Source organism: Aptenodytes patagonicus, chromosome 8 (assembly GCF_965638725.1).
Source record: "Aptenodytes patagonicus chromosome 8, bAptPat1.pri.cur, whole genome shotgun sequence".
Taxonomy (NCBI): domain Eukaryota; kingdom Metazoa; phylum Chordata; class Aves; order Sphenisciformes; family Spheniscidae; genus Aptenodytes; species Aptenodytes patagonicus.
The window spans coordinates 10,536,315-10,558,581 of record NC_134956.1 but is presented as its reverse complement, the minus strand read 5'-3'; the positions used below and the strand labels follow the sequence as shown (position 1 = coordinate 10,558,581).

Here is a 22,267-nt window from a genome sequence, read left to right as displayed (position 1 = left end):
CTGTAGCTATGCAATCTGGACAGCTGAAGGATATTTGCTTACAGCGGCTGACTCACTTTGTTATGCAACTGCACCCTGTTTCCTACGCTGTGGTGTAAAGCAGCAAGGAGGGGGAAAAGCCCCCAGCAAATAGAAGCCCAACAAGTGTTTGGAAATGCTCTAAGAGTATTTTACAAAAATAATGTTATTGTTTACAAGTGTGTGAATGTGTTTCTCAATAGAATATTAGTGTGTCAGATCTACTGATGAACAAAAATGCAGAAAAAAGAGAATTAAAACTCACAGAGCAATACGCTTGGTGGTTAAGCTATAATCACTAACATACAGGAGGCTGAGCAAGATAATTTAGTCACTTTTAGACCTACAGGCAATATAACGCACATAGCATTAAAGGACCCTACAAGTCTGCCTTACAAAAATTACATTTTAAGATTAGACTTGAGAATTTTCAGGTTTATTCTGAGTGCTGGTCTGTCATAAAATCATCCTGCTGGAATGAGGACAGAACAGCTCCAGTGGTAACTTCTGAGATCTTTACAGTTATTTAAACTTGTTAATTTAGATAACTAACAATAGAATATTGTTTTTTTTAGAAAAAACAATAACTTTTCTGTGAACCTGCAAGGTTCGTACAGGTAGTCTTCATTCACTCAATTCTAAATTTGCAGGGTCAAATCCAAATCTGTGGCTATATTTGGAGGATTGTTTCATTTACTTCCTCTATACTGTCTCCTGTCTTATCTACTAAATCAGTCATTAGTTGGATTAAAAGGTCTATTCTTTTAATTGATCTGTTAATTCTTAAGGCAATGGTTGTATAACAACCTAGCTGATATATTTCCCCACTGTTCTCAAGGAAACTAATACTGCAAGGATTTGACTGTGTCTTAGGAAATGCTGAGACTTTCAGCTGCTATTTTTGTACATAGAATATATTATTTAAACAGTATATATTTGCATTGTACTGGTGAGAGAGGTTGCCCTTTGAGTTTTGTTTGCCCCAAGAGCTTAATCCCTTCATAGAGGAGGGATTCGCTTGATTTATCTCGGTAATCTGGCTACTTTAGTGAACATCTGATAGAATTGGAAACTGAACTGCAGTCGTTTTAAAGCTCTCCTTCCCAGAATGCAAGCAGTTTAGCTGCCAAAGGTGTTCCTTTGCACTGTTTAGAACTGTATGCTAATTTTTTTTAAAAGATGCTTAGGTAGTGATGGATGCATATATCTGCATAGGATTGTCAAAGGTGCTGAAGCATTTAATTTCTAAACTTGACTGTAGGTAACTTAATACATTTAAATATTTGCTGCTGTGTGCTTAATGGTTCTACTCAATTTTAACTCACTGTGAGAATGTAATTGACTTTTGATTTGATTTTCTAAAAATGTAATTTAGAAGATGGCAATATTCCACTAGTCTGTTTTTTCTTTAGCATGTTGATTAAAAACACTTTATGAATTTTTATGTATTTCCTCATAAAACTGTTACAATTTGAGATTTTTTCTTTCCAAATTACCTTACTGTACTTTACTATGTTTGTAAAGAAATAGGAGTTTGTCATCCTTATGTGTTTAGAACAGTTGATTTTAATATGTAGGGCACGAACTTGATGTTGTAGCATATTATACCATAAGTGACTTATCTACTTGATAAAGTAGAATAAAGCATTAAGCTGGTGTTTTGAATATTAAGTTTATTCTATACCAGCTGCGTATTACTGAAAAGTTGAGGCAATTTCTAATGGTTTAGTTTTACTATTACGTGGATAAATAACTGATTATTAAAGCTTTTAAGAATTCATGTTACATAAAACAAGAATGTGTTCCTACTGGTGTAACTGTAAGCTATGTAGATACCCTGGTATTTACAAATTAATTACAAGCCATAGCATTACTAGAATTACAATTTACCTGTTTAAGCATGAAGTTCTATGATTTTGCTTTTCTGTGTTATAAGCTAGTTCTTCAATGAAATGTAAAAACTGGCTATGTGTTATTTGGCCTTTTTTGAATACAACATCTTTCAAGAGATCTCATTCACTTATCTTAGTTTTGAATTATGGGACATGCAAATGAAAATGTGTGATAGTTGAGGCTTAATTATATAACCTTGGTAAAGAGTTTTGGTGATCTTTGCGTAGCTGTTACTCTTCTGTAAACATTAGTGAAGAGCTTTGAAAGTAAATGAGATTAATTGCAGACTTCCAGAAGTGCAATAATTAACGAAGCAAATGCAAGCCCTTAGCTGGAGGGGGAGAAGCTGGCAGTAAATTTCTTCTTCCTGTGAAGTTAATGGAATTTCTTCCAGGAATCTTTGATTTCGGCCAAAGAATAGGGACCCTGATTTTGTGAAAATATTAACAAAGCCAAGTTGCAAGTTTTAATAGGTATATGCTCTTCTTTATTACTTGGAGATATCTTTGTATCAGATCTGTCAGCATCTAAATCAGGTATTTTTGTCTAATGTGTATCTATTGTTGGGTCTAAAAGGTGATCAGTGATGAGTACGTGATGGGATGTAAACAGGATGGGACTTCAGAAGGGGCAAACTGTGCGACTAGATTTATCATGAGAGCAGAAGCATTCTTTGAGAGTCTGCACTAGTGTTTGTTATACCTATTAGGTATTTACTAATTAACCATTAAGTAAAGTTCTGAAAGTACTTACAGGTAGTACAGAGTAGTTGGATGAAGTTTTTATCTCTTTTATGAAAGCTCCATCATTGCTTCTTAATTAAGCCGAATCAGTCAATTCTGGGGCATAAAGCTAAGAGTTGTCTGAGCATTGTTGTATTGCTGTATATGTTGTTGTATATGTTGTTGTATATGTTATATTATGTTATTTATGCGTTGTGTTATTTCTGAGAGTTGTTTTCATATTCTGTTGTTTCTTGCTTATATCTGAAGCATGTTAATTGTGCTCCTTTTGTGACTTTTTTTTCTTTTGTACCATTACTTCTTAGAATAGCACAGTGACTTCCTGTGCACTCTGTGAAATTTGCTCTGAATTCAAGCAGCTTGTGTATTTTGATGTTTGAAGACATTTTTGTTGTTAGAGTAGAACCTCTTGCCAGGATAAGCAGCTTTTTATGCTCTTTTCTGCTCACATGAAATTTTTCATAGTTTATAGATAATGAATTTGCTGCCCATGTATATGTGGAATTGGCCAAAGAACGGATGTGGAGGCTGGGTTTGTGCCTATCTGGAGTTACGAGACTATTTGTGGTTATGGCACACATTTCTCATATGAACTTCATGTATCACTTACCCGTTCTGTGGCTTGTCTTCACTGGTTAGAAAATGCTGATGAGCTTATTTTTCCTTAGTGATGGTGAGAAAATTAATTCATCAAATTTAAGGGACTATACAAAATGTTATTAAAATGGAAACTATTATTCTGTTATTCTTTTATTATGTGATGGAGCTTGCTTTGCTTGCAGAATTTCAGGACCTGCTGTGGTTGAGATAGTCTTTTGATGTAGGATGCATAGCTGTGAAAGAAGCAAATCAAAAGCAGTCCCACGAAGTACTTCAGTACAAATTTGTTAAAATCAGTTTACTGCATGAAGTCAATGCAATGCTGTTCCATTATGTAGTAAGAAGAAAAAAAAAGGGGGGGTGAGGGGGAAGGATAAGAGCCATTGCGGCGTGGCTGAGATAACAGTCAATACTGATCTCTGTCTGCCAGGACATTTTCTAGCCAGTACCTGCATCAGATTCTCACTTGATTTTTCTGCGTACAGGCTTTAAAATGTCATGTTAAATGGGCACTTTATTTTATATTTACAGAAGTTCCAAAATACACTAACTGGACAAAGAAACAGCTGAGGATAATATGACCTTTGTTGCCATTGGTCATCCATCGTTCTTCTAACTTGTATTTTTAAATTGAGTGATACTTTTTTTTTTTTTTTTTAATGGGGCGGGGGGGTGGGGTGGGGAGGGAAAGCCCAATAGAATAGGATGCCACCTGCATCTTGGGTCATGAATGGGATAAGATGCGTAACTGGCAGCTTTTGCCTAACTCCTCAGGAAGTTAAGATGTTATGCCTCAGGAAAAATAATTTTCCCCATGGCTTCCTGGGAGGGAGACATTTCTTTTGTTTTTTTTTTCTGTCTCTGGGAATAGGAAGAAATAATGTTCCCTTCCATTAAATAAGATGCCTTGTTTCCAAAATAATTTCTTTAGTAGCAATAGTATAGCTATAGTGTGATTATTACTGTTGTCATCTGTCTTTTAGTGGTCTTTATTTACATTAGCAGAAAACATAAATAGTGTCAACATATTAATACTTTTTCATCCATTAGTTAAGCAATGATGTATCTCTTGCTAGATACACTTGCGCACATTTGTCACTTTTAGTGCTCTGTAGAAATAACTTCCTCTTTTTGGTGTTCACTGTTTTAAGTAGGCTAAAAACCCTCTACAAATGAGAGATACAGATGAGGACATCTTAAAAAGCAGTTCTTAACATTAAACAGACCACAGAGTTTTAAATATACGAGTGCTGGATGGATGTAAACCTCTCATACTCTAGTTTCCTCTTAGTGACCTTAGTTTAAGAAGCAAAGAATTGGTGCATTCAGCAGCGTTTAGGTTTTTTTCTTTTAATCTGGTGTGTCATTCCAAAGTGCAAACCTATATGCAAGTGAGAAAGGAAGGGTTGATAGAGCTTTGTAAAACAGTTCCTGTGGTATATGTAGGTACTGCTACAGAGGTAATGAAGCTATGCCATATTTTATTATAGCTTGCATAACTTCCCACATCTTAAAAGTAACTCAAAAAAAGCAAGTTAAAATTGTCCATTGGGTAAAGAAGTAGGAAATGGAAGTGGGAAGAAATCGTTAATGGCAACATTCATCTTTCTTCTGTTGAAGGATTGTCAGAAAAGCTAAAATGTTACAGCTCTTCCATGTGGAAGGTTCTGTATGGAAAACGTAGGTCTTATCCTTGGGGATTATAAAAGCTAATGAAGGAACCATTTATTGTTCTCAGGTTACTGTCATTTCCTAATACGGAAAAGGTTTGAGCCAGCCAAGCTTGCACTTGTGATTTTTGGAGTGGCATCACCTGAAAAATACTTGAATGGCTTCCTTCTCCTTAATAGAATTATTATTAATAACTACTTGAAGTGGTGTGTATATATAGCAAAACTGAATCAATGATGACTCTGTGAAGCTCTAAATCAGTGCAAGTTCCACTGTAAGCAGCAGTCAGTGACACTCTTAGGTTCTGGTACCTATTTATGTGATGTAGCTATAAATTTACAGAAGTGATTTGTGCTGATTTTTTTTTTTTTTAACGTACATCATTTGTGAAGGAATTATCTTGCTGCTTTGCAGATACTCTGTAAGAGCAGTTAAGGCAAAACCCAACCCTGTGTTTTTACTGAAGAAGCATTTTTTAGATATTTCTCACAAAGAATCTCTCTGAATCTTGACTGAGTTGCTTAATGAAGTGCTGTCCATTACCAAAAGTTGACTGAGGAGAAGTAATAATGGTTAAAAAAGACAAGATAGTAGACATACTTTGCTCATAAGCTTTTATTTAAGTATGCAATCTGTTTAGAAGTATACTTAAGGGCTCCCAGACAGAGAGGCATAGGGGACCCAGGCCAGATTAGGAAAATAGGAGTTGTTAGGATACTGTTCATGATGGACATCTCGTTAGGCTGCTGCTAAGGTAAACCTTCTACTGAGGTTTTTAGGAAGAAAAAACAGTCAGACTTGTGGAATAGAAGATACAGAATCAGGAACTCCCAAATTCTAAAATTTATTCCAGGTATGACTTCCATCCTGAACTCTCTTGCATCATTTTTCACCTGGTTTGAAATTCTCCTTGCTGAAGTAGGAGGCATGCTTTATTGCTTTACAGGAATAGTATAAGAAATTTGTAGGGTATTTTGAAGAGGCGAATTATTTTGGTAGAGGTGATTGCTCAGAACTTTAGAAGGGAAGCTTCATTCAAGAGAAACAATCCAAAACATACAGCAGAGATTCTCTAACATTTACTGAGTTTAAAAAAAAAAGGGGGGGGGGGGGGGGGGCTTGCATTGATACTCTTTCAGGATACTAGAACTATTCTTACAAGATCTGCTGTTACTTAACAACAAAAAGAAATGGGAGGAAGTGCTCCAAAAATAACTGGGCATTTTTTTAGTCCATACCCCTCCAAAGATTGTTCTTTACAATACAGCAGTTAAATATCTGGCCTCATCTCTAGGATCTCTGGTGGCTTGTGCTGAACACTAAGAGCTGATCAAGAAGAAGGGTTACAGAAATGACATTCCTGTCATGAGTCAGTGAGTACGTGGAACTGACGGCATTCCTGACCCTGGCTTTCCAGCTGAATTAGTAGCTGAAATGTTGATTCTGTGTACTGAGAGGTTCCAGCTGAGACTGTTTGTAACAGCGACATGAATCATACGGCTTTAGACAGATTATTTAAAATAATTCTAAACCCAAAAAGACTAAAAATGTCAAAGGCTATTGTTTATTAGGTAGGCTAACTATTCTTACTGTACCTGTTTGTTCAGGTAACAGCTTAGCAGCTGAGACACCCAAATGGTAAAAATGACTGCTAGAGGCACTGTCATCCGTTTGTTAGTTTGTATTTGGCTTTACAGTTTTACCTTTCCATGTTTTGTAGCAATAAAAGAGTACTGAAGAAAGCAGCAACACTTTTTCTATACTGCTTGCCATGTTTAATTTTATGCTGCATTCAAGTATGTGCTGGTTCTGCTTCATTAGTTAATTCCAGGCTGCCAATTACAGGAGGCAGCTGAAATACGAACCTATTCTCGATGGTGACACGTCCCCTCCCCCAGTCAGGTGTGATATGCTAAAGCTATACATGACTCAGTTGAACAGGAAGAAGTAACACTTTTAGATTTAATTAAGACAAGGTGTCTTTAAAGTTTCTTCCCCCCATCCCCCTCATCCTCCAGTTATTTCCTGATACATTTTTGGGGCCAACTTTAGTGAGTTTAGGAAGGAACAGGTTTAAAAAACAGATGCGTGCTTCCTGAAAAGGACACTTAAAAACTTCCACCCAGTTTCCCACACAAGACATAATCCTCATCCTATAAGAACTGAATACAGCAGAAAAGAAACTGTGGTCTTAGATATTGGAATTTATTCATATATGGAAAAATATTTAACAAAATTATCATATCAGAACCTTAAAAACTGTGAGCAAATATATTATCTCTTAGGAGTGTTTCTTTAGTATTCTTGCTTTTTTTTCCACTGGTGAATACTGGGGGGTGTTGAGTTTCATTCAAAACCTTGGGGTTTTTTTGTTTTGTGGTTTGGGGTTTTTTTTTTAGTATCATGTGAACTGTTCAATTACTTTTGCTAGTATTGGTCACCTCACAAGGACAGCTGTTATTAATTACTAGAGGAAGAAGGTCTAAAACAGTGGTCCTTAGATTATGGATGTCAGACAGCACTGTCTCTGAGATCACCTTCATGTTTGTTGTGGCCACGGAAAATTTAGAAAAAAATTTCTAATTACAAGCCTGAAGTTATTGGTAAGCACACCACTCGCTTAATACTGCTGTCCGTGATCCCTGAAGTTTGGGGATTACCAGTGTAAAATCTGCGTAGCTTTTATTTCCAAAGAATGTCCGACTCTTGAGCTCACTTACTAGCAAAATGTACTTACAGAGATATCTGTACAACCATGGGTATATCGTGGTCAGAAGGCAAAACTGGATTGGTACTGTATACTTCTGTAAGGTTAGGTAGAGGATTGCACAGTGTTTCTGATGTAATTTTTCAGCATGGTGTTTGGTAACATTTTCCTACTGAGTTGGACATGAAGTCCTAATGAAAGCTGCTCATCTTTAAACACCAGAGATGGAATCAGGAAGGATTCATCAGGGCTAAAGATTTCCCTCTTTCTGTCTTCTCTTTGCAAGAAATATATCTCTTTGTAGTAATTTGTTAATTGGGTTTCTCTCTGTTACCATTATTTTTGAAAACTGGCAATATCTCACTCAAAACTGCTTTCTCATAGTCTGGATACAAACGTTAAAATTGGCTAACATGATTTCTTGATTGCATTGCACCGTAGGGTGTGGGGATATTGCAATTCTGACAGAAATGTTAGATCAGAAGCTGATTAATTAGAGGATTTTGCAGCTCAAATGTTGCAGATGTTGAGGAAGAATGTGAGGGCAGGCAATGATTAAAAAAAAAACCCCAAACCCAAACACCACAAACAAACCAACCTCCCCTCCCCCCCCCCCCCCCCAAGCTGTTGTATCTTGGGGAAATAATATCTGAATCATAATTGTATTGTAGATGTACTATAGATATCTAAATGCATAACTCAGAAAAAAAAAGTGCTAGTAGGGTAGGTAGCAGTTGTGTACTGCACAAGTACTGTGTACAGTGTACTGCTGCAAGGCATAAGACTATGCCTTACATAAGATCTATCGCCTGGTTATTGTATCTTTCCCATATGTGCAAGTAATATCAGACAGGTGATTTAGTTTCATAGAGATCAGGGAGGCTGCTCATGTTCAAAAAGGTCTTTGTAGCTTCTTATTTCAGCTGTTTGGCTTATTCATGCGATGTGGCTAAAATATCCTGCAACAACACATTTTAATGCACATCTGCTGTTACATAGCACGTACTAAAATAAATGTAACTTCCTGACCTAACAAAATAGATAGATTCTTATTGTGGTAAAACTGCAATCATTTTTGGAGGATAGATATTCTTTATTTTAATACAAATACCAGATTTAGAGGAAGCAATTATGAACAGAAGCAACAGAAGCAGGTAGTCTCTAAATGTTTGCATAAAAACAAACCCACCAAATTCCAGAGAATAGTATGTAATAACATACCTGATTTTCTATTCCAGATATGAAGTGCATTCCGATCTTTATTATACAGCTATGCTTTTATGAAGCTGTCCTTTCAGCCTTTCAATTTTGATTCATCAGTGCAATGGCTGGACATTTCACAGGACTTAAACAGTTTTTTTCTTTATGGATTATCATTGCAAGTCCCTTAGGTTGTCTTGAATATATAGTCTATGCCCTCTTCCCCTGTCCTGTTTTGTTTTAGGGAGGAATGGAGTAGTCAATTCAAGGAGAGGTGGCAGAGCACACTGAGAAACACCTGTACCAGACAACGTGCTTGAAGTACAACATAAGGATTAACATTTTTCCTTCTACTTTATTGCAATATGTTCACATGCCAGCACTCTGTTGGCTCTTGCTTTTTCTCCTAATTGTTTGGTACTTTGATTATACTCTTTTATTCGTTATTTAATTATCATATCTGGAATAAGGTAAGTGTACAGGCACTGGAATGTATCATGTTTCTAATCAATAATTATTACTGGAAATCAAAATGAAGGCCCTGTATCCTGTAGCCTGGAAAAACATGGTTTTTACCCCTATTGCATCTTTCACTTACCTTTTCCTCTTTCAACTTTTACATGTGACAGAGTATTTTAGCTTCAACCTACGTTAGCAGTTCTGGATGGTTGCAAGTTTGTTTTTAGTTTCTTTGTTTTTTATTTCCCCCCTCCCCTGTTCAGTGATTTTTATATTTTTTTTAATTGACTTTTTTCCTAAGAGGAATTTAGCTCTTTGCTAAATCAGTAAGATGGCTTCCATTGATATCTTCTTCTGGTATCAACATCTCTAAATTAGCCTAAGTTGCTGATACTCAAATTACATTAAGTTATACCAGTGCAGTGTTTTTCTGATATGGGTGAACTATAACCTGCTTTGGAGTTCAGGCTTGCAGTTCTGGCAAAACCTCCTTCAATTTCAGTGTGGCCAGGGTTTCTCTTCCATGGTTTGCCCCTCTCTTTACGTCTAAAGGATATAACAAAACCAAAATAAAAGGGTTTTTTCTCTTGTTTGGGCATAGAAATACTTTACTTATACTGTCCTTCAAGGTAACAAAAATCAGAAAACAGTTATTAAAGTGCTTGCAAGCCATTATAAGTATAGCAGATTTAGTTACTGAGAAGTGTTATGTGATCTTGTTCTCTTCTATTCTGTAGTGGCCTAGAACTCATACACGAACTCACATTTTGAGAGTTGAAGAGTGAAATAAGATTTTTTTGGGAGGAATTTTTTTATTCAAGATCACTTGCATCTCTACTTAAACTGCTGCTTTTGTGCAAGATCGAAGATTCAGTTAAGTAAAAGGAACGTCTCTGGGAATTTCACAGTGTGCAGTACTGTGTATAGTTTGCTAGTGGGATATTCATAATACGCAGCCTTCAAAACAAAAATTGTTCTACCCATCAATTACGGAACATGTATTACCACACATAAAATTCAGATACAAAAATTCATTTAATGCGACAATGCCATCTCTTCTAAAATTCTTTTGCTGTGTTCTTGAATGGCATCAGACTCACCTGAGAAGTAGGTCCTTTTATATGCCCTATGTCTAATTTTGCATATTATTTCCATGTCATCATTAGTTTCTGGTCTTTTCTATTTACAAAGCTAAAATTCTCCTTCAGGACCTTACTATGTTGTATTTTGATTATTGCAACAACCTTTTTTTTCTGACTTTAACAAAACCAGTTTTGCCTTCCATGTATATAGCCAAATGTTATCACAAAAGCCATTTTCCTAGGTGATCACTTTGATCATGCTGTGCTGCTCTTTGCATTGCTCTAACAACTTCTATTTTCCACCAAACAGAAACTACAAAGGCTGTTGAAAGGATAGATAAATTATTTATCCCAATCCTGCAAGTCATTCTGCCATTGAAGTGGCTCATTCCTGTTCCTGTCTGGTGCAGAATACCAGCCTTCATCCTTAACTTGATTTTTTTTTTTTTTTAAAAATCTGTGTGCCCCCCCCCCCCCCCCCCCAATACAGCCCCATGATTTCAGAAGAACCCTCCCCAAAAGTTACATGATGGTCAGAACAAACTTGACAGCTGTTAATCATCTTGGGCTCTGAAACCAATGCCTGGTATTAAAAGTATAGGGCCTCTGTTTTTTTTCTTTTTGCTATATTTTCTGTTTAACGTGCATCATAAGAACAAAACAATTTTACGGCTATGGGTTCATAATTAAGTCTCCTTATGTTGTTCTAAAGTCTCTTATGTTAACACTTCACTATTCACTAGGGTCTTAAGAGGACAGTATGTTCATGTTTTTGTAGGGATTTGAAGGTACAATATTTGACATCCATGTAATTTAAGACCAAACCCAATTATATAATAAAATCAGAATGTTTGCTAAAACACGTGAATGTACCATCTTGTTTTTGTGTTCAGTCAATTGCTATGTTTTCAAGATTAATAGATGCAAAAATTCTGTTCTGATGCAATTTTGAGTTGTTTTCTTAGCTTTTAAAATAACAACCAATATTTTATCTGTGGTGGTTGGAATTACTTTCTAATACTTCCTTTTCCATTTTCAATTATTGACTCTCTCTGCTATTTTGGGAACAAAGTTAAGTGTGGTCGTTAAGGGACCTGTCCAAAATTCATAGCTGTTGGGAAATGGAACACTTATGGTGGATTGTGGTTGCAGATTTGATAATGGCGATTGCGTAAAAGTAGGATGTACTTGATCTTTTTGCCAGATAGCAGTTTGTGGTTAACTACTTGACCAGAGAGGAGATAGCCTTCAGAAATTATATCTAGCATTTTTGAACCAAGAAAGAAGTATTCAGGAAAACTGTTTCTTACTTATATATTTATGTTTCAATTAAAACTTTTTACAGTAATTTCTTTACCATATGGGATTACTTCATTATATTTACACTATATATAGTGTATATATACACTATACACTATATTTACAATATATATATTATACATATATATGTCCCATTTCAGCTGTCTCTTAAAGATTAGTCACATTGTTGCTAATGCCACATCATCTTTAAGTTCATACATTGTCATGGTTTAACTAAGCACCACCCAGCTGCTCGCTCACTCCCCCCGCAGCGGGATGTGGGAGAGAATCGGAAGGGTAAAAGTGAGAAAACTCGTGGGTTGAGATAAAGACAGTTTAACAGGTAGAGGAAAAGCTGCGCACGTGCACAAAGCAAACCAAGGAATTCATTCACTCCTTCCCATCGGCAGGCAGGTGTTCAGCCATCTCCAGGAAAGCAGGGCTCCACCATGCGTAATGGTTACTTGGGAAGACAAACACCATCACTCTGAACGTCCCCCCCTCCTCCCTCCCCCCCCCCCCCCCCCCCCCCCCCCCGCTTTATATGCTGAGCATGACGTCCTATGGTGTGGGATATCCCTTTGGTCAGTTGGGGTCAGCTGTCCCGGCTGTGTCCCCTCCTGGCTTCTCGTGCACACCCAGCCTGCTCACTGGTGGGGTGGGGTGAGGAGCAGAAATGGCCTTGACTCTGTGTCAGCACTGCTCAGCAGTAACTGAAACATCCCTGTGTTACCAACACTGTTTTCAGCACAAATCCGAAACAGAGCCTCATACGAGCTACTATAAAGAAAACTAACTCTATCCCGTGCAAAACCAGCACATACATCTACAATACAGTTGGTACTGGGATTAGGTTAGTTCTATCATTTGTTGATGCATTATCAGTTTTTGCAAGGACACTTCTTTCTGGAGTTATACCATGGTTTTCCTCCCTCCTCATGGGGAGAGGATGTGGGTAAGAGAAAGATGATTTAACTTTTCTGCGTTCATTTTTGTCTGATTTTTTTGTAAAGTATGTCATAGCACATGGGAATTGAACAACATTTCTAAAAAGATTAATGGACCACAATAGTTGAATACTGCAATTTGGATAATCACTGTGACAATTTGGATTGTAAGGCATTGTGTGATCTGCAAAACTCTATTCAGGACCAAATGTGGAGGTTTTCTGCACTGGGTTGTCAGTGAGTATTGTAGTGTGAAAGAAGTCATCTCAGGTTCAAGAGTGCTCTACTGTAGTTGAGATATTAGACTGTTCTTACTGTTCATAAAGCACTTAATATTCTCACTGTTTTGCTTGACTATCATCACTCTTTCCCATGGATGGGATTCCTATCTTGTAATCTGTATCAAAGAATTGCCAGTTGCTTAACTTTGGGTCTAGAAATGCTGCTGGGATCTCTGTGGCTATGGTCTAGAAAAGGGTACATCATGCTCAGGAGAACATGAAATCAGTCTCAAGGTTTGTGTTCTAAATATTTATTCAAGAAGCACAGATGTTCTTTTAATTTCAAGATATTCAAATTGGCAAAAATAACTGACTAGAAGATGAGCAACAGTGCACAGTTGTTATGGAAATTAATAGGTGGGTCTGTTTTTTAAAATAAATAAATAAAAGCTGCTGATCCAAAACTTTCATCCAAAAAACTGAAATGCTGACAGTATTCTTTGAGTATGACTTCATGAAACAACTTAATCTGAACTAGCAGTTTATAGCTAGTAGGAGGAGAAAAATTAGCCTTCTCCTTGTCCTGTCCTTATTCGTACCTATGCGCTTTTCCACCATTTACCTTCAGTGAGCTCTGGTGCTTTTCTCATCGCACAATAACCTATTCAGCTCACAAAACCAGCAGCAAAGAAACCTGGCAAAAGAAAGTATTTTTGTGTTTTTGGACTGCTGACTTACCTGTGTGATGAGATGAGTGCTAGAGTTGGCATAAGGTGGCAAGGAAGGACTACACAGAGAGAGGGTGCAGTGCCAGTGGAAGAACATGAAAAGAGGGAGGAGGAGAAATTTCGATAGGGGAGCAAGAAATGAGGTTTATACTTTCACGAGTGGCAAATTGTTAATTCACCTCAGCCATACTGTAAAATCCTATTCTTTGTCAGCACTTTGAGACTTTATTTGCATCTTGAGTACGGCACTTCCCAAAGTAAAAACTCATTCCAAAATTATTAATATTTTATTATTTTTATTAAAGGGTAGAATGTGATTAACTTGAATAACTTCTCAGGGCTGGGGAGAATCGTGCTAACAGGTAAATGTAGTAAAACGTGTCAAACTGAACACAATGAAATGTATAACAAGGTTTGAAATTCGTACAATTAGGTAAATAAATGAATAGGAAAAGAAAACTCAAAAGGCCCAAGTCTTACTTTTTTGCTGCTTTGCTTTCTGACCTGAAGAAGGACCTATGTACCTGAAAGCTCTTCTGTTGTTGGTTGGTTGGTTTGGGGGATTTTTTGTTTGGTTTGGGTTTTGTTTTGTTTTTTGTTTTTCCCCCAGTTATATAATTTGGTCTAATAAACTGTATTAACCCCAGAGTCTGCTTTACATATTGCAGTTGGAGGCGATGGTTGGAAGAACAAACTAAGTGGCATTTGGCCAGTATTACATGTGAGATCAGTTACAGAGTGGGGAAAATTCCCGTTACTTATTAATACAATAGAATTTTCTTCTTGCTCATATCTAAGCATACACGCATATCTGAACATACAGCAAAAGATTACAAAATACTATCCTCTCTGAGGATGAATATTATGGAGTTACTCATGTAATATGAATGTTATAATAAAATTTAATCAAAACAAAAAATAGATTACTACTGTGATGTCTTGGTAAGCACTTTGCATTAGAGATGATGGTTTCTTACAAAGAAATTTGTTATTTAATTCTGCAGTCAGCAGGAGTGCTCTGGAGAGAAATTCCTGCTCCCACGCTGCCTGTAACTTAAACAAAAGTATTTTAATTACATTTAATCTCATTTAAACATCATACAAGTGGTTCCAGTAATTTCCTCTTCCTAGAATGCCTCTTTCAATGTAAAATTTCAGGAAAGGATGCTACGCTTTGGGTCATCATTTCACCCTCTACAGAACTTGACTGGCTGTTAAAAATCCACATTGATAAATCAGTACAGTCCTTCCCACCTCCTCCTTTCTGCTCTCCCCAGGGAAGTATAGTCAGACAAGCTCAACTAACTTCGTTATAAGTGTAACTCGTGAAGGGTCATTTTATCCAGCCTCACCACACCCTGTGCATTCCCTCACGAGCGTGGTCCCGTAATTAGTTTGCACTGCTGGGTGTGGTAGAGGGGTGGAGAAGTATGAATCCTTCCTGATTTTTCTAGGCGGGCCATCGTTAGTCTTGAGCTGCAGACCAGTCACCATAAGTTTCTATATATGAATCTGAGGCAGCTTTAAAAAAGGGTTGTTATTGTCTTCCTAAGGGAAGCTCATGAAGGGAGTGCTGCTGTCTCAGTGCAAATGCAATTGTTAGAGGGCATCCTTTAACTGCACAGTACTTTCCGTAGTAATCAAAAGTTACATGAATTTAGCAAAATGAAAACAAACAAAACAAAACAACTTGGCAGGTTGTTTCATCTGTTTGAATCCCAGTGCAGAATTGTTCCACAGGCTGCATTTATATGAAGAAACAATGTGTGCATGTCTTATTTTGAAAGCCTGCAGACTGCTTTACAAGCTGGATGTGTGTTTATACAATAAAACATTCATGATGATTTGTATGAAAATCATGTCTCTCCATCAGTTCAACATGAATGTACTTCAGTATATTCAGGTATTTTGAAATAGCCATCATTCACAGTGGAAGACAATGGAGACTCCGGCTATTTATTAATTGTATTTGGCAAAACTTAAGGGAATAGTTCAGGGCATCGTGGCGGCAAATCCCAAAGCACAGCCCGTGATAACAGTGAGGAAACATAACTTCCTTCTGCTCTTGTTACTCCATAAGCTGCACAAATAAGGGTCATACGAAAGGTAGTCTTCAAATGGAGAATTTAGACAGAATAGGAATTTGGGGTTCAGTTTTGTAATGTCAGATGTTCCCCAGAGATGTATTTCTTTGTTCTGCTCTGATCTTTCCAGGATTAGGATTCTACCTGGAGAAATTGCAGCTGTGGTTTTTGAGAGAACATTTTTAATGGTAATCACTTATTCTGTAATCACATTTTAATCGGAATTTCTCAGCACCAATGTGTTTAATCAAGTGGTCTCTTCCTAATATTTATTACCTAGTAAACTGTAACTCTCATTACCATGTGTACAATCTGTATTTGCAGTGAGGAAATTGCAGTTTCTTGAACGGCTGTGTGACTGCCTGATAAATACCCTTTATCTAGCAGTCTATATGCTTTTTAGCTACTCACTCATCACTGTCAGTGTTTCTGCATTCCAGCTCCTGAGCAGATTCAAGTTTATAATGTTTGATTGAAATGACTGCTTCAAAAGTTTTCTTTTGGTTGTTTGCATGTGGTTTTGGTGGTTTTTTGTTTGTTTTTTGTTTTGATTTTGTTTTTCTGAAAGAAAAGCTTCTAATGATTACCCTGAAGACATACTGGGATATGTTGAAGGGAGGCTTTGGAGATACTCAGTAAGTGCAGAATTGTGTGTCTATGTGCAGCATTAGCTTGGCTAACTTTCACTGGTCATTTCAGAATAGTAGGAATAGTAGCTTTTCATTGAATATTCTTAGCGAAATTGTACCTCTCCTAGGCAGTGGCTTCTGGGTTTTTTATGTGAAACTACATACATAGGATGGGTGCATATATGACAGAATACTCTATAAAGTGCAAACTACTGAGAATTTTTTTTTTCCTTGAAATGTGTATGCAATATTTCTACTTAATTTCAGTTTTTTATGGTGGGTAAAATTTCCAGAAACATCATATGCTAAGTACTCTTTGCACACTTAGCCAAAATTGCAGAGGACCAGAATCTCCTGTACAACACACTTTACATTAAATCTTTTACTCCCTCCATAAACCTGGAGTAACTTAGCTAGGCAGCAGAGCTACTCTACTCAGGATGACTTGGAGACTGCTGGATAACTTGATATTCTTACAGTAATTCATCTGTTTTGAAAAGAAAGCAATGGACTATTTATTGTTCTTAATGTAATTTTCTTAAAATCAGCCAGGAATATAGCATATCTGAAGATGATAGTGATAGCATAGTTGGTTTTGTTGGTTTGTTTGGGTTTTTTTAAGCATTACACCTTTTCTTAAATTCTTGTCTTGTTGCTGGAAACTTGTCATATAGGCATACATTTCATCAAGAAAGTGTCTATGTGCATAAGTGTATATTTCTAAGTCATCAGAATGGACAGATCAAAAGGAAAAGCTCCCATAAATATGAATCACAGGGGAAATACATTGCTAGTTGTAATTAAGAAAATAAATAATAAGACTGAATTGTTGCAACTAAGGCTAGGCTTCTTCTTAAGCATCACAGTCAAACACAGACGAAAACAAGCCAAGGTCTGTTTTATATTGTGTGAGGGAAGAAGAGCAGAGGCAGGCAGACAGACATTCAGAGTCTTACTTCTTGACATGCCAATATTTTACCAAAAATTAATTGTATTTATCTGATTTTTTTTTTTAACAGCTTGGCAAAACAGATTTTGACTTTTAATAGGGAAAGCAGTCACATTATAGCATATCAGGAGGAAGAAGGTAATCAAGATCTGGGTGTAGACATCTCAAAATATTTCTGTTTAATCACAGATTCTGCATTTCTGCCCAGAGGCAGTTAAAATGTGTTGGCAAAGATCATGTTAAAACCAAACTTAAAACAACAAAAACACCAACTCAAATCTTTAAACAATCTATTTGTGGGTTTTATTCCTTGGGCAGAGTTCAGCTTTAATTGATGATTTTTCACTTCCAGTGAACTCCTTAAAGCCCATGACTTCAATGGTTGAAGAATCTTCACTCCATTGGGCTTTTCCTTATTTAAACGTTTAGATTAAACATTTCAGTTCCTTTTGCTACTGCTTAGCCTAATGCCTTCTTAACTATTCTTTAAAAGGAAACAGGGTTTTTTGTTGTTGTTTTTTATTTTTTTTGCCATCGTACTTTGGACTCTTTGAGAAATCTTTAATCAACAGCATTTTAGTTTTAAAATTACTTTGATCAAAGCTATATGAATCTCAAAGATCAGCATAAGATGAAAAGGAATTCTAGCCACATATGAAGGTATTTTTAAGGTTTAAAACCTAAATATTTCAAAGGACTTTGCCATGCAGACAGATGCTTTTGCAATAATTACTTGAGTATTAGATTTTGAATGTGTGAGGAAACTAACTAAACGCATTGGTGTGAACAAGACAACCATAGAATCATAGAATGGTTTGGGTTGAAAGAGACCTTAAAGATCATTTAGTTCCAACCCCCCTGCCATGGGCAGGGACGCCTTCCACTTGACCAGGTTGCTCAAAGCCCCATCCAACCTGGCCTTGAACGCTTCCAGGAATGGGGTATCCACAACTTCTCTGGGCAACCTGTTCCAGTGCCTCACCACCCTCATAGTGAAGAATTTCTTCCTTATATCTAATCTAAGTCTACCCTCTTTCAGTTTAAAGCCATTACCCCTTGTCTTATCGCTACATGCCCTTGTAAAAAGTCCCTCTCCTGCTTTCTTGCAGGCCCCCTTCAGGTACTGGAAGGCTGCTATAAGGTCTCTCCGGAGCCTTCTCTATTGCAGGCTGAACAACCCAAACTCTCTCAGCCCGTCTTCATAGGAGAGGTGCTCGATCCCTCTGATCATCTTCATGGCCCTCCTCTGGACTCACTCCAACAGGTCCATGTCCTTCTTATGTTGGGGGCCCCAGAGCTGAACACAGTGCTCCAGGCAGACTAAATTGTGCCTTTGCCCTAAGTAAATTAAAACAAAACAAAACAAAACAAAACAAAAAAACCAAACAAACCCACAAAAAACCTGATCCAGAAATGGCAAAACTGATGCACTGGGCTGCTGTGCAATCTAGTCACTAGCATTGTTTTTTCTTAGTTTCTTTTTTGAAAGTAGCTTGCAATTCAGATCTAATTTTTATAGTGTTAGTGTAGATTTGTAGTCTAAGTATAATTTTTGGAATGAGCAGACTCACTGGCTCCAGTCTTACAAGATTCCTTAGTGGTATCACTGAAACCTTTATTTCTCCAACTGTATAACTGGAGTTCACCAGGGAGTCTTTCAGCCACAAGTTTATGAACTGACATTTGGCTCTGCTTGGGTGTGTGTGCACACACACAATACAGTGGCTATTGACGGGCAGTCACTTTGCAATCTAAATTAATGTAGAAATGAAATGTAAACGTGAATCAGTACTGACTAAGTTTGTAAGATCTTTCAGAATGGACTCCAAGTGTTGTACTTGATATGCAATACAGAAGGGACTCAATACCATGACTAAACTGACAGTTTTGATTATGCATGCACAGTATTCTACAGACAAATTCAGTACTCTGGAAGAGAGAATTGTTTGAAATCATACCATTGTGTTGTTATTCCATCAGATAATATGATACTTATAAAGTTAGGTGCTATTCAATGAACTTTGGGTCCAAATTTCAGTTCTAAACCCGTATTTACACTCTTCTGGTGAAGTAAACAAACATCCAAAGAGTCTAATGAATCCTGTTTTAGATTTTCATTGAAGTCTATCTTGTAGGTGCAAGATGCTCTGAAACTTACTGATACGAAGGTCCTGCCTATTTTTAAGAATCATATTCCTCTTATGACAGATTTTTGTCTTGTTTCTCAAGAATGCTTAGTCAAGCTGAAGTGCACTGGCCTGATTAATAGAGAAATGACAGAATCCCTCTCTTGGCATATTTTTTTTACATGTATAAACCAAAGTTCGTTATTTCAATTTCCAAACCAGTACACTCTTGTGTGAAGTGTTCTCTATGCTGTGAAGCATGTTACAGGATTAGAATGCTTTGAGGACAAGCCCCGAAGGCATTTTGTCTAACTGATTTAAGTGAAGCTGATTTTTAAAATGGCGTTAGCATACACATTCATAAACAAACATACACACACAGATGGTATTTGAAATCAAGGCTTCTTGGGCTTAAATGGTTACAGAGCAGCTGCAGTGTTCTCAGGAGGTTCTTGACCATTTTATACAATCTGTGTGTATTGGTGTTTGGATGTGCTTGAAATGTGAGGAGAAACTGACATTATCAGGTTGTAGTCAGAGGTGTGTCTTCTGAATGTTACACTGAAGAAGACTTGCAAAAATGAGTGCACATTCATGTGAATGAAATAATTGCTCGTAGCTTCAGAAATCCTCAGGTAAGACAGGTAGTCTTCAAGTAAAACGCTACATTCTTTTCATATTTTTTGAAATATGGAAAGGAGAAGGGGGCTGCAGCAAAGATTGATCTAACCTAATACCAAATCTTCAATGGTGGTCAGCAGCAGATGCTTAGGGAAGAGTACAAAACAGAAGTAGCTTGACATGATGTTTCCCCAAAATGCTGTCCCAGTAGCCAAGAGCTTGTGTCTGAGAAGCTTTTATAGCAGCAGCATCTTGTGACAAATACTTCCACTGTATATAACACAAAAATTGTACATAATGTGAAGAATTAGCTCCTTTTTGCTATTAATCTGCCACCATCCAGTTTAATCTGATGCACTGGTTTTTTTCCCCTCTAGTTGAATGCAGTGAAAAATCATTCCCTATTTGCTTCCTCTGTCACTCACGGTTTGTAGCTCTGATTTCTCTCTTCTCTTCTCTGAAATGTCCTGTCTGCTTAAGTATTCTCTACATGAAAGCTGTTCAATGCCTCTTGTCAACACTTCTGCTTTCAGTGAACCTTGTCCCATCCTACTATGATGGAGATGAGGAGAGTGGCACTGCACAGTAACACTCAAAATATTCAAATGTCAAATTTTCTTCTAGAATAATTGAACAGCTTGAAGTACTGATAACTTTGTTCTAGCAATTTTCCAGGAATGGCGGGGTTGGGAAACTAGTGGAGTTTTGCTTTATGAGGAGACTACTACAAAATAGAGAGGTCTGCATACCAGGCAGCAGGATAGCATTTCTGGCTCTACTGCGGTTGCTCCTGAAAAAGCCTAGGAGGGTAAGTGTGAGAGACATTATATGTTTGGGATGTTGGTGAAGTCACAGGAAAGTGTCCAAATGAGGACTGTGTCTGCCATTTGACTAAGCTTTTTCTAAAGACATCTTTATCTGATTAACAACCTTTAGGAAAATAAATGCTTGTAAAGCAACATCCATCATACGATCTCCTTTTAAAACCAGTTAATTCTTTCGAACTCTCTAAAGTTATTATTGGTTGTGCTGCTTCCCTTTGGCTGAAAATATCCTTCCCTCCTCCCCCTGTCCAACTTCCTCCTGTTTCCTTTTCCTTGTCTCCCATACACTCTTTTTGTCAGATCGATCCTGTATTGCAGACAGGGCCCCTAACACTTCCTCTCTCTTTTCAGGAAATTTTCACTACCTTTGTCCTAAGGTAGACATCAAACAGAATTTGCCTGGCTGCACAGACACTGAAATGCCTATGAGATATGTTAGGCAAAGGTATTTTTCCACTTTCTCAGCTTGTTACAATGAGAGGTGCGGGCAGGGGAGCTCTTTGGCTAAACAATAGCAACAAAAGTGGAACTTTAAAAACACAAGAAACAAACTCCTGCTTGCCAAACAGGAAAAAGCAACAATATGGGTGAACAAAACAAAAAAAAAAGGGGGGGGGGGGGAAGCAAGCAATGCTGGATGTTGTGGCAGCATAACGTGATGCAGCATTCCTTCTCTGATGCAGAAGCATTGCACGCAGAACGTAGGTGCTGCTTCTATCGATAGGACTGCAGTCTGTATTTGGGACACGACTACTGTGCCATTTGGGACTGCTGTTAGTTGCTGTTAGTTGCCATTAAGCCCTGCACTACTGTCAAGATACTTAGCTGTCTGAAAAGCCCAACAATAATTGAATTGCAGTTACCCAGTGAGAAGCAAACAGGAACGCTGGCTTAAATTTTCCGTTTGTAATGTACGTTGTTAATGCTGCCTGGTCAATAAGGGAGTAAAGCCACAGCAGAGGGGAAGAGCCGGCGGGCCCGCTGGCAGCAGCGGTCTGGGGGGGTCCGCAGCCGCTCCCTCCTTTCTTTCCGCGGGTGGAGCCGCTTCCCCGCCCCGCGCCCGCCGGGGGCGGGTCCGGCGGAGGGCAGCGCTGCGGGGCGCTTGCCTGACGCTCGGCGCTGGTGCCTTTCCTGCCTCATTCGAGCGCAGGACCTCTTGCAGATCATGCACTCTGGAGCCTAAGGCAGGACGTCTCGGTTACAGAGCTGCCGAGTGCCGGGGAGGGGAGGCTCAGCTTTATCTTCACGTTTGTACTCGGGCAGAATCAGCTGTGACCCCCGAAACCGCTCCTCCTGCAGCCACGATGGTGGCCAAGGATTATCCTTTTTACCTTTCCGTCAAGAGGGCAAATTGTGCTTTGGAAGTGCAGACAGTGACCAGCCCAGCTAAGGAGACGGAGGTACTTAATCTACTGGTGATATGGTTGCAACTTTATTTTTCTTTATGGTGTGATCTGTATTGCCTT

General features: G+C 37.9%; 1 protein-coding gene across 6 annotated transcripts in view; it reads left to right on the top strand.

Annotated features, from left to right (window-relative positions):
• ARHGEF3 (Rho guanine nucleotide exchange factor 3) overlaps positions 1–22,267 on the top strand; it is a 142,091-nt gene that overhangs the window by 87,208 nt on the left and 32,616 nt on the right. For 2 of the 6 annotated variants that reach the window (XM_076346303.1, XM_076346305.1), the window contains exon 1: positions 21,976–22,201. The exons of the other annotated variants lie outside the window; for them this stretch is intronic. In XM_076346303.1, coding sequence (XP_076202418.1) covers positions 22,106–22,201 — 96 coding nt within the window. In that variant the 5' untranslated portion in view covers positions 21,976–22,105. Of the gene's footprint in view, positions 1–21,975; positions 22,202–22,267 lie in introns of those variants that run through there. 6 annotated transcript variants of the gene reach the window in all.